This window comes from Astyanax mexicanus, chromosome 3 (genome assembly GCF_023375975.1).
Source record: "Astyanax mexicanus isolate ESR-SI-001 chromosome 3, AstMex3_surface, whole genome shotgun sequence".
NCBI classification, from domain to species: domain Eukaryota; kingdom Metazoa; phylum Chordata; class Actinopteri; order Characiformes; family Acestrorhamphidae; genus Astyanax; species Astyanax mexicanus.
The window spans coordinates 2,147,896-2,164,979 of record NC_064410.1 but is presented as its reverse complement, the minus strand read 5'-3'; the positions used below and the strand labels follow the sequence as shown (position 1 = coordinate 2,164,979).

Genomic DNA, 17,084 nt, shown 5'->3' with positions numbered 1-17,084 from the left:
GCCACACCCCTAAACCCATACATCACTCAGTGCCCCTCCCAGTTTTTTACCTTTTTCAAATTTAAGCTGAGGGTAGAGTCAGCAAAAACCAAGAAGTTTAGTGCCCCTTTAATTTTTTTTTATAATTTGTTCTACAAAAGATCCTACAGATACTCGGCAGGAATTCGATACATGAACGTCTTAAGCCACCAATATCAGAATAATGAAAAGTTGTCCTCAAAAGTTGGAAAAACAGTTTTAAATATATGTAGAAAATTAAATTTGGTTCTCAGACACCTGCATAAATATGCAGCTTTTTATATATCTTTTTTTTTTTTGTAATTAAAGCGTGAAAGTGCTGTTATTGATTCAGACTGTGTAAAAGCGTGAAGTACGAACTCATAAAAGTGAAAAATACACTCTCATCACCAGTGTTTACCACACCGCTCACCTCCTGTCCAAAGTTATACTCCACAGAGGGTCCGGAGCGCTGACTTATGAAATGTTTTAAGCGTCCGCGCCATTAATCTCCAGAGTGAGCCGAGGACACTTTGTTTTTATTCAGCTTTTCTTTAGAGATAGACAGAAAGCTCTTCCTGCTGAGGGGTCCTGCTGAGGATGGAGGAGAGTTCAGGACGTCGTATATCTCACCACAGGACTTCAGACACAGACACACACTCACATATACTCACACACACCTATGTACACACACCTGTTTAATCTCACCTGTTTAAACTCTTTCTTAACCTCCATTGTCTGCAGCAGATAGTAAAAGGAAATATTCAGAAAAAAAAAAACGAGTCGATCAGGAAAAGCACCGTGTCTATGTCAACCCGTGAATCATTAGTATTCATGGCCCCGCCCACCTCAGCTTGGGACCACCCACAGGCAGAGCTGAAGCCGAGCAGCGATGCCGTCTCGTCAGATAGGAGATAACTAACAGTGCTAGGAACAGCATGCAGTTCATTCCTGTGTTATTTGTGCGAATAACACATCAGTGTTTATATAATTTACCCAGTAATTCTGAGCTAAGGAACAAATGGTTAGAATTTGTCTATGGAGGAAAAACACCAGCTAAGTACAATTGAGATCCTGTCGTCACTCCTCCACCGGACTAAAGCAGTGTTATACCGGATCACCAGAGCATATGGTGTGTATTTATACTAGAGACACAACTAGACATTTTATAATGAATTAAAAAAAAAAAAAAAAACGATGGAATGAGACCTTTTAATGTATGGAAATGCCACAGTGGACAGTTAGAGATGGAGTTGAAATATCAGGTTTATTAATTATAATATTATGTGGCTGGGATTGGACCAGGGTTGAGAAAACTGGTCCAGACAGGCAGACAGGTGAAACAGGTCATAAGAGATGAACAAATATGGAAATGCAGTTATTTCTCATCAAAGAAGGAGTGCTGACATCATTACAACAAGTTTCCAGAAAGAAGAAAAAATCATTTTAAGGATAAATGCTATTTTTACGGTCGGGAATGGCTATGGTTGTAAGCTGGTCACATAAAAAAAAGGTTACATAACTACAGATTCAGTGACTCTAAAGACTAAATTTACAAAATGTAGTCTTTTTAGTGACACAATGAAACGTAATAAAATCCAATAGAGTCAGGGGGCGGATTCACAAAAGCTTTCCCGAGGAAAACCTAAAGAAAAACAACAGTTGAGAATTTTTTTCTAAAAACTGAAACTTAAAACTTTTCATGAGGACTTTAACATTGACAAAGTTTTCTTAATAATTAATTAAGATTTAATTAATTTTAGGTTAACACTAAAAATTTTACACGGCACTCACACAGTCACAGACTGATTGCCGACCAGTTGTAGATGCCTGCCAAATATTTTATAGCATGCTAGATATCTGACTCAGTCAGCGACTGGGAGTCAGGAGCAGAGGCTACATACAGCCAATGGAGAAAGAGAAAGAGAACCACAGGTCCACAATGCATCTCCTTCATTACCAGAGCTGTTTATGGAGAGTCTGACCACTTCCTGTCCCCCTGTTATATCAGTAAATCACTGTTAAACTCTAGAGGGAGCCAGCAAGTGAGTCCTATATAAATGGGGCTGAATGAAGCTAAAAATCTTTAAAAATAATAATAAACTGCTTGTTTTTAATTTTAGAATAAAGTAGAATAATGTATTTTACCAAAAATACAGTTTATCTACAGTAAACAGGTTTTACATTGTAAAGCACTGTAGCAATTACTGCTACTGTGAGCTGATTAGTTGGCGAGCTGATCCTGAAGATACAGGTAGAGCATTAAGTTTAAAAGGCTGAAAACTGGAGTTTAAAATGATTAAAAATGATGTCTGCAGTGCTGAAACATTTGATATATAGCTCTGTGTTAAGGATACGAGCACATATTTCAATATTAAAATGATCAGATATTTTAAATCTCGGATTTTGCTCATTTGCTTCATATGAACCCATTCATGCTGGACTCACTTTAAGTGCGTATTCGCCTCTATAGAGATTCTATTGCATGGCATCACTAGTACTTGTGTGCGTTTAGTTCTGGTGTGTTCTTGTGATTGTGGACGCTGATCAGTCATGCAGTGTGAAAGTCCCAACAAAAAGGACTCAAAAAGTTGTGTAGTGTGAACCTGGCCTAAAAAAAAAGTTTGAGTACCACTGATTTAAAGAAATTTCTATCTAAAGACACTTTTGTGAATCCGGCCCCAGTAGAGAAGCTCTATGACATTCCAAAAAGACATGATAACGGTTCAGACTTCACACCAAACCTCAGTTCACTGGATTTCACACAGTAAGTGAGGACACATTCAGTTCACTTCATTTAAACGGTCTCTTTTAAATGTGATGAAAGCAATGGTTTTACACAAGTGACATCAATAGTGCATTGTTAATGTCAAGACATTCATGATCAGAACAAGGAGAGAAGTAATACTACTGTAATAATACTGTTATAATCATGTAATACTGTATTACTGTAAGTCACACAGTTTCATTAAAGGCAGTGCTACTGTTCTGAGTCCATATAAAACACTGATGTTATATGGTTGGATATAAGGTTAGAGTTCAGTGGTCCTCCATGCTTGGAGGAGATGGTCAGGATTAGATGTTTAGATGCTTACTCTACAAATAGAGGCTTGACATGAGCGGAAATTTTGACAGTCGAGTGGCAAGAAGAACAAGACTCTGTTATTTCTCTATGGCCATGATTGAATTTCTTAATTACTGTCTGTCTCTAACGGGGGTCTGTCCTTTTGACCACGCAGGGCGAGAAAACGCTGGACCACCACAGCCCAGTCAGTCACGTTCTCTACCCGTATCTGTCCTCCCAGTCTGGGTATCATGACGGGGCTTCCTGCAAAGGGTGTGGAAAATTACAAAATCATTTAAATTTTAATGGGTTTGACAGAAAACATTACATTTGCACAGAATGATAAAAAAAGTACTAACTGATGGTATAAGGGCTTTTATACTCACCTTCAGGAAGGATCTGGGTTCTTTTGTTTCCTCTGAGCCAGCCTATTGAATTCTGTGACATTGCATCCATAGACCAGTTATCTGGCAAAGCCTCAGCCTCCTCTTCCTCCCCCATCAGATCACGGCCCTCCACTGAGCAGAGTTTACCTGTGGAGTTCGTAGAATAGAGCATCACACACATATAATTTATACACAAAATGTAATGGTAATTGTACTCAGTCAGCATATATATATGTATATGTGCTACATTAAAGTCTATATATATATGACTTTAATGTAGTTAACCATTATATGAAAAACTACTAATAAATGTACACTCAATAGAATAGTGAGCAGACTGGGGGAATGACTACACACTGATGTTGAGTCACCGAGGGGAAAGACACAACCAGTTTGCAAACAATGACTATGTAGGCTCTATAAACATAGAAAATACATAGAATACTGAAACAACATTTTAATCATCAGACAGTAAAGTCACCAGTTTACCAGTAAGTATATACCGTGTTCCAAATATCATATATATTTATATATATATATATATTATATGCAAGTAATACCTTCTCAGATTTTCCTAAATATCCTCAATGCAAATGCCACGTTAAGTGTAAATAAAATTTTATTGAACAAACTCAAAATGTACTGTTCCACATTATTAAGCAGGCCACAGGTTTCAAGCAATATGGGAAAGAAAATGCTGCTAATCTCTGCTGCTGAAACTCACTATCACTGCACTATTTCACACTTTTCAGCAGCAGAGAGATCCTTGTTCTTGTTCCATACTGCTTGAAACCTGTGTCCTGCTTGATAATGTTTAACAGTGCATTTTGAGTTTTTTTGTTCAAAAAAATATACTGTTATCATTGGGAGGTTTGCTCAATAAAAAGAATTTATACATAACAGGATTTTTTTGCATTGACCATTTAGGAAAATCTCATTTGAGAAAAATATCACTTGCACAATAATTTGGAACACGATGTATATATAAATATATAAATATATAAAGGTTAATCCTCACCACCATGTTTGCAGAGGATTTTGATGAAGAAGACGAGGCTGGTGAGCAGGTTGAAAGGGGAGGGCGTTCCGGACTTTCGGCTCATGTCTCTGATGAGGACGGCTCGGCCGAACTTCCACTCCGTGTCCGACTGGGCCTGGATGCGCTGGTAGGTGTCGCTCATCATGGCGATGAGGAGGTTGACCAGCACAATCACTGACACCACCAGGTAGATACCGAAGGTCAAACGAGCCAAAATGTTCGCGGCTGCAGGAGAACGATCCATAGCTGGAATGTCCTCCTGCTCAGTCAGTCCGAACAGAGCGAAGAACAGGAGCACGGAGACGTACAGCGGGTTGAGCTCTGAATCAGACCTGGACCCTTCAGAGTTACTGACGTTCGAGTTGCTGCTGTTCAGCTCGTTTTCTGGGTACACAGGCTGGCAGATGGCAGTGAGGCTGAGAGAGAAGGCAGTGTGGAAGAGCAGCAGGATGACGGCGAAGCGGCACAGGTCCTTAATCAGGTCCCTGATGATGATGGCCCACGGCCCGAACAGGTGGTGGAACGTCAGAAACTCCAGAAGCTGAATAAAACCAAGAGTCATGGCCACGGTCAGCAGGACGTTGCGGGCGAACAGGCAGTTTAAAGGAGCCAGGGGCCAGCTCTGGAGAGCTGCCGCCAGCAGGTGGCACAGTAGAGCTGAAGCAGAGAAGCCCAGGAGGAGGAGCCTGACCCACGCCAGCCCCGCCCGCTCACCTGGGTGGCTCAGCTCTGAAACCAGCATCCCACACAGCCAGGTGAGCAGCAGCCACTCGCACCAGCCGGGGAGCAGGCGGCCCTCCGAGAGAGGATTGATGGGCGGGTAGACGATGGTGAGGATGAAGAGGGCCAGGAGGAAGAGGTGGGAAACCAGATGACTCATGAACTTGATGATGGGAACAGTGTTGAACCTGTATAGGGAGTGTATAGGTCAGTTATACTGTAAATCTTGTAAAGCAGGAAGAAAAATACCTGTACCTGGACTAGGATTGTGTCATATTGTATCGTTCGCAATAATATCACGATATTGAGTGAATGATATTATACAATATGTTTTTAGCCAAAAAGAAAAAATCAAACTGTTCTCATTTCCCATAATCTATCTACTAAAGACAGACTCTATATATGTCCAGTATCATTTATTGGAATTTAATCCTGGATATATGGAGATATTTAAAGTGCATTATCTGATAGAATTCTTGTATTTTTTTATTTCTCAGTTAGGGATGAGCCATATCATATTGTATGCATTAATAAAATGTAATTTTCATTTTATTGCAGTAGTGTATTCTTTAAATATTTGTTTTAATTCAGTGTTTTGTCATTTCGCCATGAGTATGGTTATCACAAAAATACCATGAAATATTGAAAAATTATTTTAGGGCCATATCGCCCGACCCTAACCTGGACAGGTGGAATCCTTTTTGTCCTGATTTTGTCCTGAAAATAATCCGCAAATGCTTGACACTGGACAGAGGAGATCAGGATGGATAGAGAAGTAGTGCAAAAAATAGTTTTAGGCCTGTGACTGCCAGAGTTGATAAAGATTTGAGTAAAAAGTGGAACAAGCAGCATTTACCTTATGCAAACCTTATGACAGAACTTTACCTTCTGGATATTATTATTATTATATAGTATTAAAAGTATATACTCACCTCAACATGCCTTTTTCAATCGTATGCTAAAATCACTATTAAAAACTGAACAGCGGGCAAGACTTTCGTTGTTTTTACTTTTACCAGACAAGGATATACTTTAGAGTAGTCAGAGGTAAAATGAGTTTTGATGGGAGCCATGATGCTCCTTCTCTTACTTATTGAACACATCCCATCCAGGAGGGAATAAAACACTGCCCGCCCACACTAAAAACTGATTGGATGACTCACAGACTCTTTGTAGAGAACAGGCCAATCAGAAACATCTCTGTTTTGCATGCCCTCATGAATATGCACATCAGGAAGCCATTATTGATATGTGGTAGACTCCTGCAACTTCCGGGAGACTTGGGACGTCTGTTATAACTGGAAACCTGTTTAATAAAAAAGGGATAAATTAATTATAAGATCAGTTTTTTGTACCTGTGTTTAAGTGGCAGTGAGAGGAAGAGCCAGAGAGGAGGGCACAGCAGCAGACTGAAGAACAGCAGCAAGATCCTCCACGAATCCCAGTGCAGACTCCCGTACCACACCTCCGTCAGGTACTTCTGCACTGCAGGATGAGCTACAACACTCTTCTGCCTCCCCTCTATTAAACAGTCCAGCACACTGGCCCCCCGGTGGTCCACCGCCCTCAGGATCACGCCGGCCCCGTGGCCCTCGGCCGAGGAGGCCAGAGTCAGGAGGTCCGAGGCCATGGCTTCACAGTGGTGGGCAGCGGCCTGCAGGTGGGCGGAGCGCTCCTTCTCCCTGAGAGCAGCCAGACTGAGAGCCCGGGACAGACGTACGGCCGTGCACAGGGGGGACGAGGAGTGCAGGACCAGCTCCTCCAGAGTCGCGTTATCATTCAGCCTCCCGCACACCATCAGATCAAACACAAACTACAGGAAAATAAACATAAACACGCATTATAATGAGATCAACACACACTCAGCTTAAATACACATACAGAAAAAGGCAACAAAGTATCTACTGGAGTATTATTTTTACTTCACTACTGTAGTTAAGTACTAAAGTAATGCTGTATCTGTATCTACTGGAGTATTATTATTACTTCACTACTGTAGTTAAGTACTAAAGTAATGCTGTATCTGTATCTACTGGAGTATTATTTTTACTTCACTACTGTAGTTAAGTACTAAAGTAATGCTGTATCTGTATCTACTGGAGTATTATTTTTACTTCACTACTGTAGTTAAGTACTAAAGTAATGCTGTATCTGTATCTACTGGAGTATTATTTTTACTTCACTACTGTAGTTAAGTACTAAAGTAATGCCGTATCTGTATCTACTGGAGTATTATTATTACTTCACTACTGTAGTTAAGTACTAAAGTAATGCTGTATCTGTATCTACTGGAGTATTATTATTACTTCACTACTGTAGTTAAGTACTAAAGTAATGCTGTATCTGTATCTACTGGAGTATTATTATTACTTCTATTCAGGTTGGGTATATGTTTGAGTATGTTGAATTAAAGGCCCTCCGGAATCAGGACTTCTGATCTGAATGTATTCTTCACTGAGATGTGAGAGCACTATCTGTCATACACTGTGAAGTGCTGCCCTCTAGTGTAGAGTGTGAACAATAACAGATACTGCTGTAAGTGAAGAAGGGATTATACAGACCCTGATTAATTTACAATAATTTCTATAATTTTGATGAAAACAATAACCAGCGTTGAGATCTGCTGAATAAGATGGGAAACATGGCGACACCACTGTTCCTTACTTATAATACCTTATAATACGATGTGGTTTATAGTGCGAAAAATATGATACCAGGTATGATGCTGATCTGGGGCTCTTACCTGCCTACCCCCATTCTAGTATGTAGTAAATCAGCTAAATCAGGAATTTTTAAATAGGAAAATAAAAAAAACTCCATGTGCTAATGTCAATTCATGCCAAAAGTAATGGGATAGCAGTGTGCAAAACGATCATGAAGTTTTACATCATGGGTTGACTTGGCGTTATCTTGCACACATTAGAACAGGGAATCGCATACGCTTACTAAGAGGTTTAAATGCGTACTGATTACGCAAAATGTAATTTTATTATTACAATATATAATAATGTATTGATATCACAATGTGAGTGTTAATACATAACCTCATTTATTCATATTGTTCTATTGTTCTGGTAATCAATCTATATTTCAATTGCAATCCATCAATGGCAAAGTGCAATAAGGGCATTACAGATACTGAAGTGTGCTGCACCCACCTTCCTGTCCTCCAGAAGACGCAGGGTGTTGTTGTCTCGTCGGCGGAGCAGGAAGCTGACAGAGGCCTGGTGGTTCTCCTCGGCCGTGTACTGCAGCGGCGTTCGGCCTGCGCTGCACTCAGAGCGCGTAGACGCTCCACTCTCCACCAGGAAGCGCACCACCTCCAGACAGCCAGCTTTCCCAGCATAGTGCAGAGCGGTGCAGCCACTCTGGAGCCCACAGCAAAAAGACAGGGAGTGTCAGAACCTTTCTTATGTAGTACAAAAAAGCAGTTTTTAAATGATAACTTCAATTATTAAGGGAAAAAAATATCCAAACCAATCAAGCCCTGTGTGAAAATGTCCCCTAAATCTAACAACTTGTGTCATGTTTGACGGCAACAACTGCATTCAAGCTTTACCGATAACTGGCAACAGAGTCTTTCACATCTCTGTGGAGAAAATTTGACCCACTTTTAATTCAGCCATATCGGAGGGCTTTTGGATTATGCACCAGCATTTAAATCCGACTTTGACTAGGCCACTCCAAAACATGTGGCCTTGTTTGTGTGCTTTGGGTCATTGTCCTGCTGCAGAACCCAAGTACACCTGAGCTTGAGGTCACAAACAGATGACTGAACATTCTCTTTCAGGATGGTTCCTGGTTTCATCTTACAGCAAGTTATCCAAACCCTGAAGCAGCAAAGCAGTCCCAGATCATCACACAACCACCACCATGTTTTACGTTCAGTAAAATATTCTTTTTCTGAAATGATGTGTTTATTCAGTCAGTCTAAGGAATATTTTTTGAGGAGATCATCAAGATGTTTGTTGGTAAAAGTGAGATGGGTTATTTTTGATCACTATTTTTAATCATTAACACTGACCTTAACTGAGGCAAGTGGGACCTGCAGTTCTTTTGTGACCTCCTGGATGAGCTGACCATGCCCTTTTGGAGGATCACCAGTGTACTATGTTATCTTCATTTGTAAATAATATCTCTGACTGTGGTTCTCTGGAACCAAAGCATTTCTCACAAAGCTTTAGAAATTACTTTTTATTAATTTGAGGTTATGTAATCCTAAATACTTTCCCACCTTGTCAGTTTGATTAATGTCGGCCCCCTGACCCAGCAAGACCCTCACTGTGGCCACGTGTCCGTTAGCAGAGGCCAGGTGTAGGCAGGTGCGACCACGCCGGTCTCTCAGGTGGAGAAGTGAGGCGGACTTGCTGAGAAGCAAACCGACCACAGCTGTGTGACCATTACAAGCAGCTAGATGCAGTGGGGTCGAACCCTGTAACACACACACACACACACACAAACCATTTAATACAGATGCACACAAAATAAGCTATGCTTTTGTTTCTAAACCAAAACAACGTGGTGGTAATTGCATGTCTAAAACTGCATGCGAGCCTTTTTTTACATAGTAAGTCACATACTTACTATTTATACATCAAATCTTTTTAAATACTACTTTAGAGTTAGTATATTGATGTGGGGCACCACATAAAAAAAAATATATACTGTTATTTCCTGGCTATTAGGCACACCTGAATGTAAGCCGCACCCACTAATTTTACAAAGAAAAAAGAATACAGGGCGTATATGCACCTTGACTATAAGCTGCAGTTGTCCATGTTATATAACATGATATATTTACTTAGAAAGATGTTGCACAGAATTTTTTTATTAAAAGTTTATTACCGGTAAATAGGCTATGTACACTATTGTGCAGAGTCCGACTCCCCTTCACATATATATTAGCGGCACCGCTAAATAAGTTGCAGTGTTATTTAATGTGAAAAAAGTAGCGGCTTATAGCCTGGAACTTACAGTATATTAAATAAATCTAAATTCAACTGGATTCATTAATTATATCCTTTTATAATCAATTTATATCTAACTGAAATGTATTCTACAAATGACATTTTGACAATATGTCATAAAAAATCCAGGTAGATGTAGCCCCAATTCTCACATTTTATAAATGTTAATATATCTGCATCAACACTAACAAACTAATCAAGCAGAAGTTTGTGATCCTTAGTTAAATTATACAGGAAATCAAAAGGATAATCATAGATGTAGCAGAGGAACTCGCCTCAGAGTCCGTCTCGGCATCCGCCTGCACTCCTGGTGAATTCAGCAGCAAACGCACTACGCTCTCGTGCCCAGACTGAGCTGCCAGGTGCAAGGGAGTGTAGCCTGACTGTACACACACACACACACACACACACACACACACAAAAAGAATTTACATAACATTTTAAGAGTCAGACACTATACTGTTACTAAAGTGTGATTATACTATGATTAAAGTTAATTAAATTATTATTATGTGGCACACTTTAATTACAGTATGAACTAATGCCTATACAATCTGCAAATATACGTACATATGAGTGCATGTATAGTGTATGTTAATGGGTATACAGCTCTAGTAAAAAAAAAAAAGAGACCACTTAAAAAAATGATGAGTTTCTTTGATTTTACCAAATTAAAAACCTCTGGAATATAATCAAGAGGAAGATGGATGATCACAAGCCATCAAACCACCAAACTGAACTGCTCGAATTTTTACACCAGGAGTAAAGCAGCATAAAGTTATCCAAAAGCAGTGTGTAAGACTGGTGGAGGAGAACATGATGCCAAGATGCATGAAAACTGTGATTAAAATCAGGGTTATTCCACCAAATATTGATTTTTGAACTCTTAAAACTTATAAATATGAACAAATAAAAAACAAATAAAAAAGCAATTCTTATGAATTCTATCATATAGTTGGTGTATCAGGGTGTGTGTGTGTTTTGTGTAGCTGTGTGCAGACTGGTGTACCTCAGTGTGTAGCTGGTGTTTCAGGGTGCCGTCTCTGCTGATGCCGGCGCTGCCGGCGGGCAGTTCACTGCGGATAGCCGCTGAAACTCTCGTCAAAATCTCCCTCACAAAATCTACTTGTCCAAAAGAAGCAGCTACATGCAGAGCTGTTAATCCTGTCTGTGAACACACACACACACACGCACGCAAACACACGCAAACACACAGTAAAATAATTTAATTTAATTTTCCTTTAAAACCTACTGTGTCCAATGGGTGTGTGATTTAGGAAAATAAGACATCCCTTCCAGACACCACAGCACTATCGGGGTCGTCGCTGGGTCTTCCAGCATGACAATGACCCAAAACATATAGCCAAGGCAACTGACCTTAATCCCATAGAAAACTTATAGAGAACTACAAAAAACGTTTGACTGCTGTTCTTACCAACAACTATTAAGTCTTCTTTGCCAGAGGGATCAAATACTTATTTCTCTCTTCAAAATGCAAATACATTTATACAATTTATACAATGTGATTTTCTGGATTTTATTTTGTTATTCTATCTCTCACTGTATCTCTGCACCTTATTCTCACCATGCACTTTCAGACTGTACTGGATTGATCGATACTGCACTGTCCTGTCTGTTAAATTGTTTCATGTCTGATGTATTTATTGCATTTATTGCATTTATTATAGTGCTTTAGTCATATGTTCCATTTTTTTTTGCTCATTTGCACTTTGTTGTCTTCATTGTACTCTTCGTTCCATATTTTACTGTGTTATTTCTGGAGTATATATATATATATATATATATATATAATTTCATTGCATGAAATGTAAAATTTAAAATTGCAATAAAAGCCTCCTGATTTGATTTGGACGGGGTTAAACACCTTGGAGCTGATGATCTTCAGAGGGACGCTTGCTTTCAGGACCTCCAGAATGTGAGTGTGTCCACTCCGAGCAGCCAAGTGGACAGCGGTCATTCCCTCCTGCAGTCACACACCAGCACAGGAACATATATTGAGGTCTAATATGAATAAATATTGAGTGTGTGTAGTGATACTGTTAATGCTGTGTTTATATTTTACTGAGAAATGTATTTTTCTCACTGAATCCTCCTCCGCGGCCGAAGCTCCCGCCTCCAGCAGAACCTTAACGACCTCTGTGTGACCCCCTGCAGCAGCCAAGTGCAGAGGACACGATCCGTTAGCCTGTGGGGGCGGACATTTATTAGTTATTCTTTATGATAGGCGTGTCTTTATATAACGACTGGCTGTATAAAAAAAAATACAGTTATCAGGATATAGACTCATGCATTTAGTTTCATTCCTAATATAAAAAAAAATAATAATAAAAAAATAAGTAAGAAAATAAATAAATAAATAAATCTATACAGAAATACAGCACGTACATGAATAAATAACCAAACATTGCTTAGATTATAAAGAATAACTGTATTAATTAATTCATTTTTCTGGCCAATATTGTAATTTAACCCTTTAAGCCCCAAAAAAGCTTTCATATAGGCTCATAGATCTACTGTATTCATCATCCTCAAACAACATAACATATTTAGTACATACTGTAGTTTTATACCAGCTGTTAAATCATTTATCTATTTAATATATTTAATATATTTATATGCAGAGCCATTATCACTGTCTATAAAACACATTATTACTATTATTAGTCATTTATAGCAGATACTGAAACACATACAGTCATGACTGTAAGTGTTGCCACCTTTAAATTTGTGTCAAAAATGAATAATTATTGCAAATACAATTATTAGCACCTTTTCAAAATTGTGAGATTTTGTGTCGCAATTTAGGGCCCAGCTGGGTTTGTAACACAGATCATGGGCCTTCCAGCATGACAATGACCCTCAAACATACTTCAAAAAGCAGCCAGAAACTAGGAATTATTGCAGTTATGCTTTTTTTGTTTGTATTTTATATATATGTTTATCAAAATTGTGAGATTTTGAAAATTGTGAGAGGCAATATAGAGCTCAGTGTCAGAAAGCTGGGTTTGCGTTATAGTTCCTGGGCCTTCCAGCAGGACAATGACCCTCAAACATACTTCAAAAAGCAGCCAGAAATTATTTGTATTTTATATATATATTTTTTTTTTCTGTGTATTGGAACAACACAAAAAAGCTGACAAAAAATGGGCCAGAAACAATTATTGCCAACTTTTTAAAAAAATGTGAGATTTTGAAAGGCAATGTAGAGCTCAGTGTCAGAAAGCTGGGTTTGCGTCATAGTTCCTGGGCCTTCCAGCAAGACAATGACCCTCAAACATACTTCAAAAAGCAGCCAGAGATTATTATTATTATTGCAATAACTTCATTTAAAGTAGTTATTTTGTATTCATAGTCATTACAATATCTTAAACAGCTACTGTTTTCTATAAGCCGTGATCTGCTGACCTTGCTATGCAGTGTGGTTAATCCTCCCTGGCTGAACTTCAGCAGTTCTCGAATCACGGCTACGCTTCCTTTAGCAGCGGCGATGTGGGTACATGTAGCTCCCTCCACGCTGGCCAGGGTGGCTAACTCAGGCCTGTGCTTCAGAAACAGCTTCACCACCTCAGAGTGATCATTCTCCGCCGCCAGGTGAAGAGGGGTCTGTCCATGCTGAAAGAGAAGAGGTTTATTAGAAGTTTAAATGTGCAAATTAAAGTGCAAGTTAAAGGTCTCCTTCCATCCTTTTTTAATGTCATTTTAAGATGTCTAGTTGTGGTCTTTAGCATGAATGAACAGCATGTGAGCTGTTTTTTGTAAAAAAAATAAATAAATAAATAAAAATTGCTCCGGTGATCCGGTATAACGCTGCTTTAGTCATGTGGAGGAGTGGGTGGGGTGGGGAGAGACGATAGGAATATCATGAATATTCATATGTGCAAAAACATATCATATATGTTTATATATAATATAATATAAATGAAATAAATTGCTCCGGTGATCCAGTATAACACTGCTTTAGTCCAGTGGAAGAGTGGAAGGGAGAAATTATAGAATTTTAGCTCTTTCCCATAAATATTTATACATTGTAAAGCAGGGAGACGAAAAACGGTTAGAAACATTTTAAAATAAAGACATTTTTACACTAATAACATTCTTTGCAATGTTATATGCTACTTTACAACATATGTAATAATGCCCTGCTAAGTGCAGTTCAGCCACTGACTTAGCCTTAGAGTCTCTGTAAAACCCCAAATCCACTGGAGATCCTATTTGAACCTATCGCTGTTTCCACACAGAGGTGAGTAGTCCAGGTCCAGAAAGTAAAAATCATAAATCATCATAAACAGAACTTAAATGTGCTGCATGAAAACACGCATTAAAGTATGTAATAAATACTCACAATATCCGTGGCAGTGATGTCGGCTCTCAGGTTTAACAAATTGCTGCACACGTCTAGCTGCCCACTAATCGCAGCTAAGTGCAGTGGAGTCTGCTTACTCTGAAACACAGAATTAATCAATAGAAAACATTTAAAATGACTTCTAAATAGCAGGAAATACATTCCTAATCGTTTTAATGTGAATACCTTAAGTGGGATATGACTACACGGTATTGACTAAAGTGTAATTACTGTATACTGTCCACTCTTGTAAATATGCGATGGATATGCTTTGGAATTGGTGGTGTATCATGATTTAAAATCCACTTAAACTAATATAAAGTTTATAGTGGGGCACAGAGTAGTCCAGCGTGGTAAGTGCTGCCACTATGGGAAATCGGGAAATTGCTTTTGCAGGTTTGAATCCCCGTCATGCAGCTGGTTATGCATCAGCTGCCGGAGCCCTGAGAGAGCACAGATGGTCTTGCTCTCTCTGGGTGGGTACATTATATCAGTAGATGGCGCTCTTTCATCCTCTCATCACTCCTATTGGGTGATGTGGATCAGCACAATGCTGCATCTGTGAGCTGATTTATCAGAACTGAATCACTGCACTTTTTCCTCCAAGCATTAGCGCTGTAATGCTACATCAGCAGCAGCAGTTCAAAAAGGAATATATAAGAATGGACTCTGATGATTGACTGTTGTCAAGGTTTTAATCAGTCAGTGGAGCTCCTGTGTTTTCCACCCCCGAATTACGTAGAAACATGCCAGAAACGTACCTAAACACACCTCACTTCCAGATCACCACCACACCCATCAGTGTAGATATATTCTACTAAACTCTAACGCTATTTTAACAGCGCAGGGGCAAGGTGTATAACAGTTAAATGGTCTGACCAGAGAGAGAGCATCAACGCAGGCCTGATGAGTCTCCACCAGCAGTCTGACCAGTCGAGCCGAGCCGCTCTGGGCACTGAGGTGCAGTGGGGTGAGGCCCAGCTTGGTCTTAGCGTTCACAAAGGCCTTATGGGAAAGCAGGATGTCAGCGATGTCATCGTGGCCCTGCTCTGCAGCCAGATGAAGGGCAGCTATGCCTTCCTGTGTGGCACATAACATAGTGTATAATATTATACAGCTCTGGAAAAAAAGATACCACTTAAAAATTTAAAGTTTCTTTAATTTTACCAAATAAAAAAAAAACTCTGGAATATAATCAAAAGGGAAGATGGGAGCATAAAGGGAAGTGTGAAGTGAAAGTTATCCAAAAGCAGTGTGCAAGACTGGTGGAGGAGAACATGATGCAAAGGTGCATTAAAAAAATAGTGATAAAAAAACAACCAGGGTTTTTCCACCAAATATTGATTATTTCTGAACTCTTAAAACTTTATGAATATGAACTTGTTTTCTTGTTTTCTTTGCATTATTTGAGGTCTGAAAGCTTTTTTTTTATTTCAGTCATTTCTCATTTTCTGTAAATAAATGCTCTAAACGAGAATATTTGTATTTGTAATTTGGGAGAAATGTTGTCTGTAGTTTATAGAATAAAACAACAATGTTCATTTTACTCAAACATAAACCTATAAATAGCAAAATCAGAAAAACTGATTCAGAAACTGAAGTGCTCTCTTAATTATTTTTTCAGAGCTGTACGTCACAATCTAACTCATTCAATCTTACAGTGCACAGAATTCAGATAATTAATAAAAAATTACACTTAGACTGACCTGTAGTAAAAATCTGGTAAAAATCTGAAGATCCTGACATTTAAGGCAAGGCATTTTAAAATAGAATTTTAAAAGAGCAGGTAGTTTATTAAAAACAATGTTTATGCACACAGTACCTTCAGCTAGTTAAGACAAGCAGTGCATTAAAAAAGCATAAATATTATGAAGATTTTTTTCAGAAACAGCTGGAATTCATGCACTTCCACAGAATTAATTTTGAAATCTGTTCCACTTATCTATCCTACCTATTTGTTTGCATTGGTCAGTCGTCAATCGTGAATTAACTAAGCCAAGCCATGTGTGCACTTTCAAAGCTCTCAGTGCCTCGTTTTAAATGTCAGAACCCTCAGAATTTCACTAATGGTGGTTATCTCTACCATTATAAGCCTGTTAGGATCATCTGATAAAAGTGCTCTATTTGGAAAAGCTGGAGGCAAACAAAAGTGGGCTATTCGACAAAAGTTTGTACTTGTTATCATGTTTCACTACAACTCAAGTCCATTTCACACCTGTGTGTAACTGTGCTGTGACTGCGGTGAAGCTGAGAGATATTTTATCTGTCTCACCTCATCAAACACGTCCACTCTCGCACTGTTCTCCAGCAGCACCCTCACCACCGCTGTGTGACCTCGCTCTGCTGCCAACAGCAGCGGAGACCTGCCGTTCTGTTTCACACACACACACGTATACACCATGATGAGAAAAATAGTTGGGTCAGACAGGCATTCATTTAAAGTGGTGAGACTGCGTGTGGGTCAGACGTAAAGGAGTAAGAAACGCAGCTCCTGCTGATTAAAGGCAGAACCCTGACTGACCGCAGTGAAACTACAGCAGGGGTGAGC

At 39.2% G+C, this 17,084-nt stretch overlaps 1 protein-coding gene across 1 annotated transcript in view; it reads right to left on the bottom strand.

Annotated features, from left to right (window-relative positions):
- Positions 1 to 1,245: 1,245 nt before the first annotated feature.
- The window catches only part of trpn1 (transient receptor potential cation channel, subfamily N, member 1), a 39,851-nt gene continuing 24,012 nt past the window's right edge, over positions 1,246 to 17,084 (bottom strand). Inside the window, exons 16-29 of the mRNA XM_049475734.1 lie at positions 16,809 to 16,907; positions 15,416 to 15,616; positions 14,537 to 14,635; positions 13,600 to 13,806; positions 12,278 to 12,379; positions 12,059 to 12,157; positions 11,183 to 11,341; positions 10,449 to 10,556; positions 9,441 to 9,638; positions 8,365 to 8,574; positions 6,562 to 7,019; positions 4,466 to 5,394; positions 3,448 to 3,594; positions 1,246 to 3,325 (exon numbers count right to left, since the gene is read on the bottom strand). Of these exons, the coding sequence (XP_049331691.1) occupies positions 3,189 to 3,325; positions 3,448 to 3,594; positions 4,466 to 5,394; positions 6,562 to 7,019; positions 8,365 to 8,574; positions 9,441 to 9,638; positions 10,449 to 10,556; positions 11,183 to 11,341; positions 12,059 to 12,157; positions 12,278 to 12,379; positions 13,600 to 13,806; positions 14,537 to 14,635; positions 15,416 to 15,616; positions 16,809 to 16,907 (3,153 nt within the window). The 3' untranslated portion in view covers positions 1,246 to 3,188. The remainder of the gene's footprint in view (positions 3,326 to 3,447; positions 3,595 to 4,465; positions 5,395 to 6,561; positions 7,020 to 8,364; positions 8,575 to 9,440; positions 9,639 to 10,448; positions 10,557 to 11,182; positions 11,342 to 12,058; positions 12,158 to 12,277; positions 12,380 to 13,599; positions 13,807 to 14,536; positions 14,636 to 15,415; positions 15,617 to 16,808; positions 16,908 to 17,084) is intronic.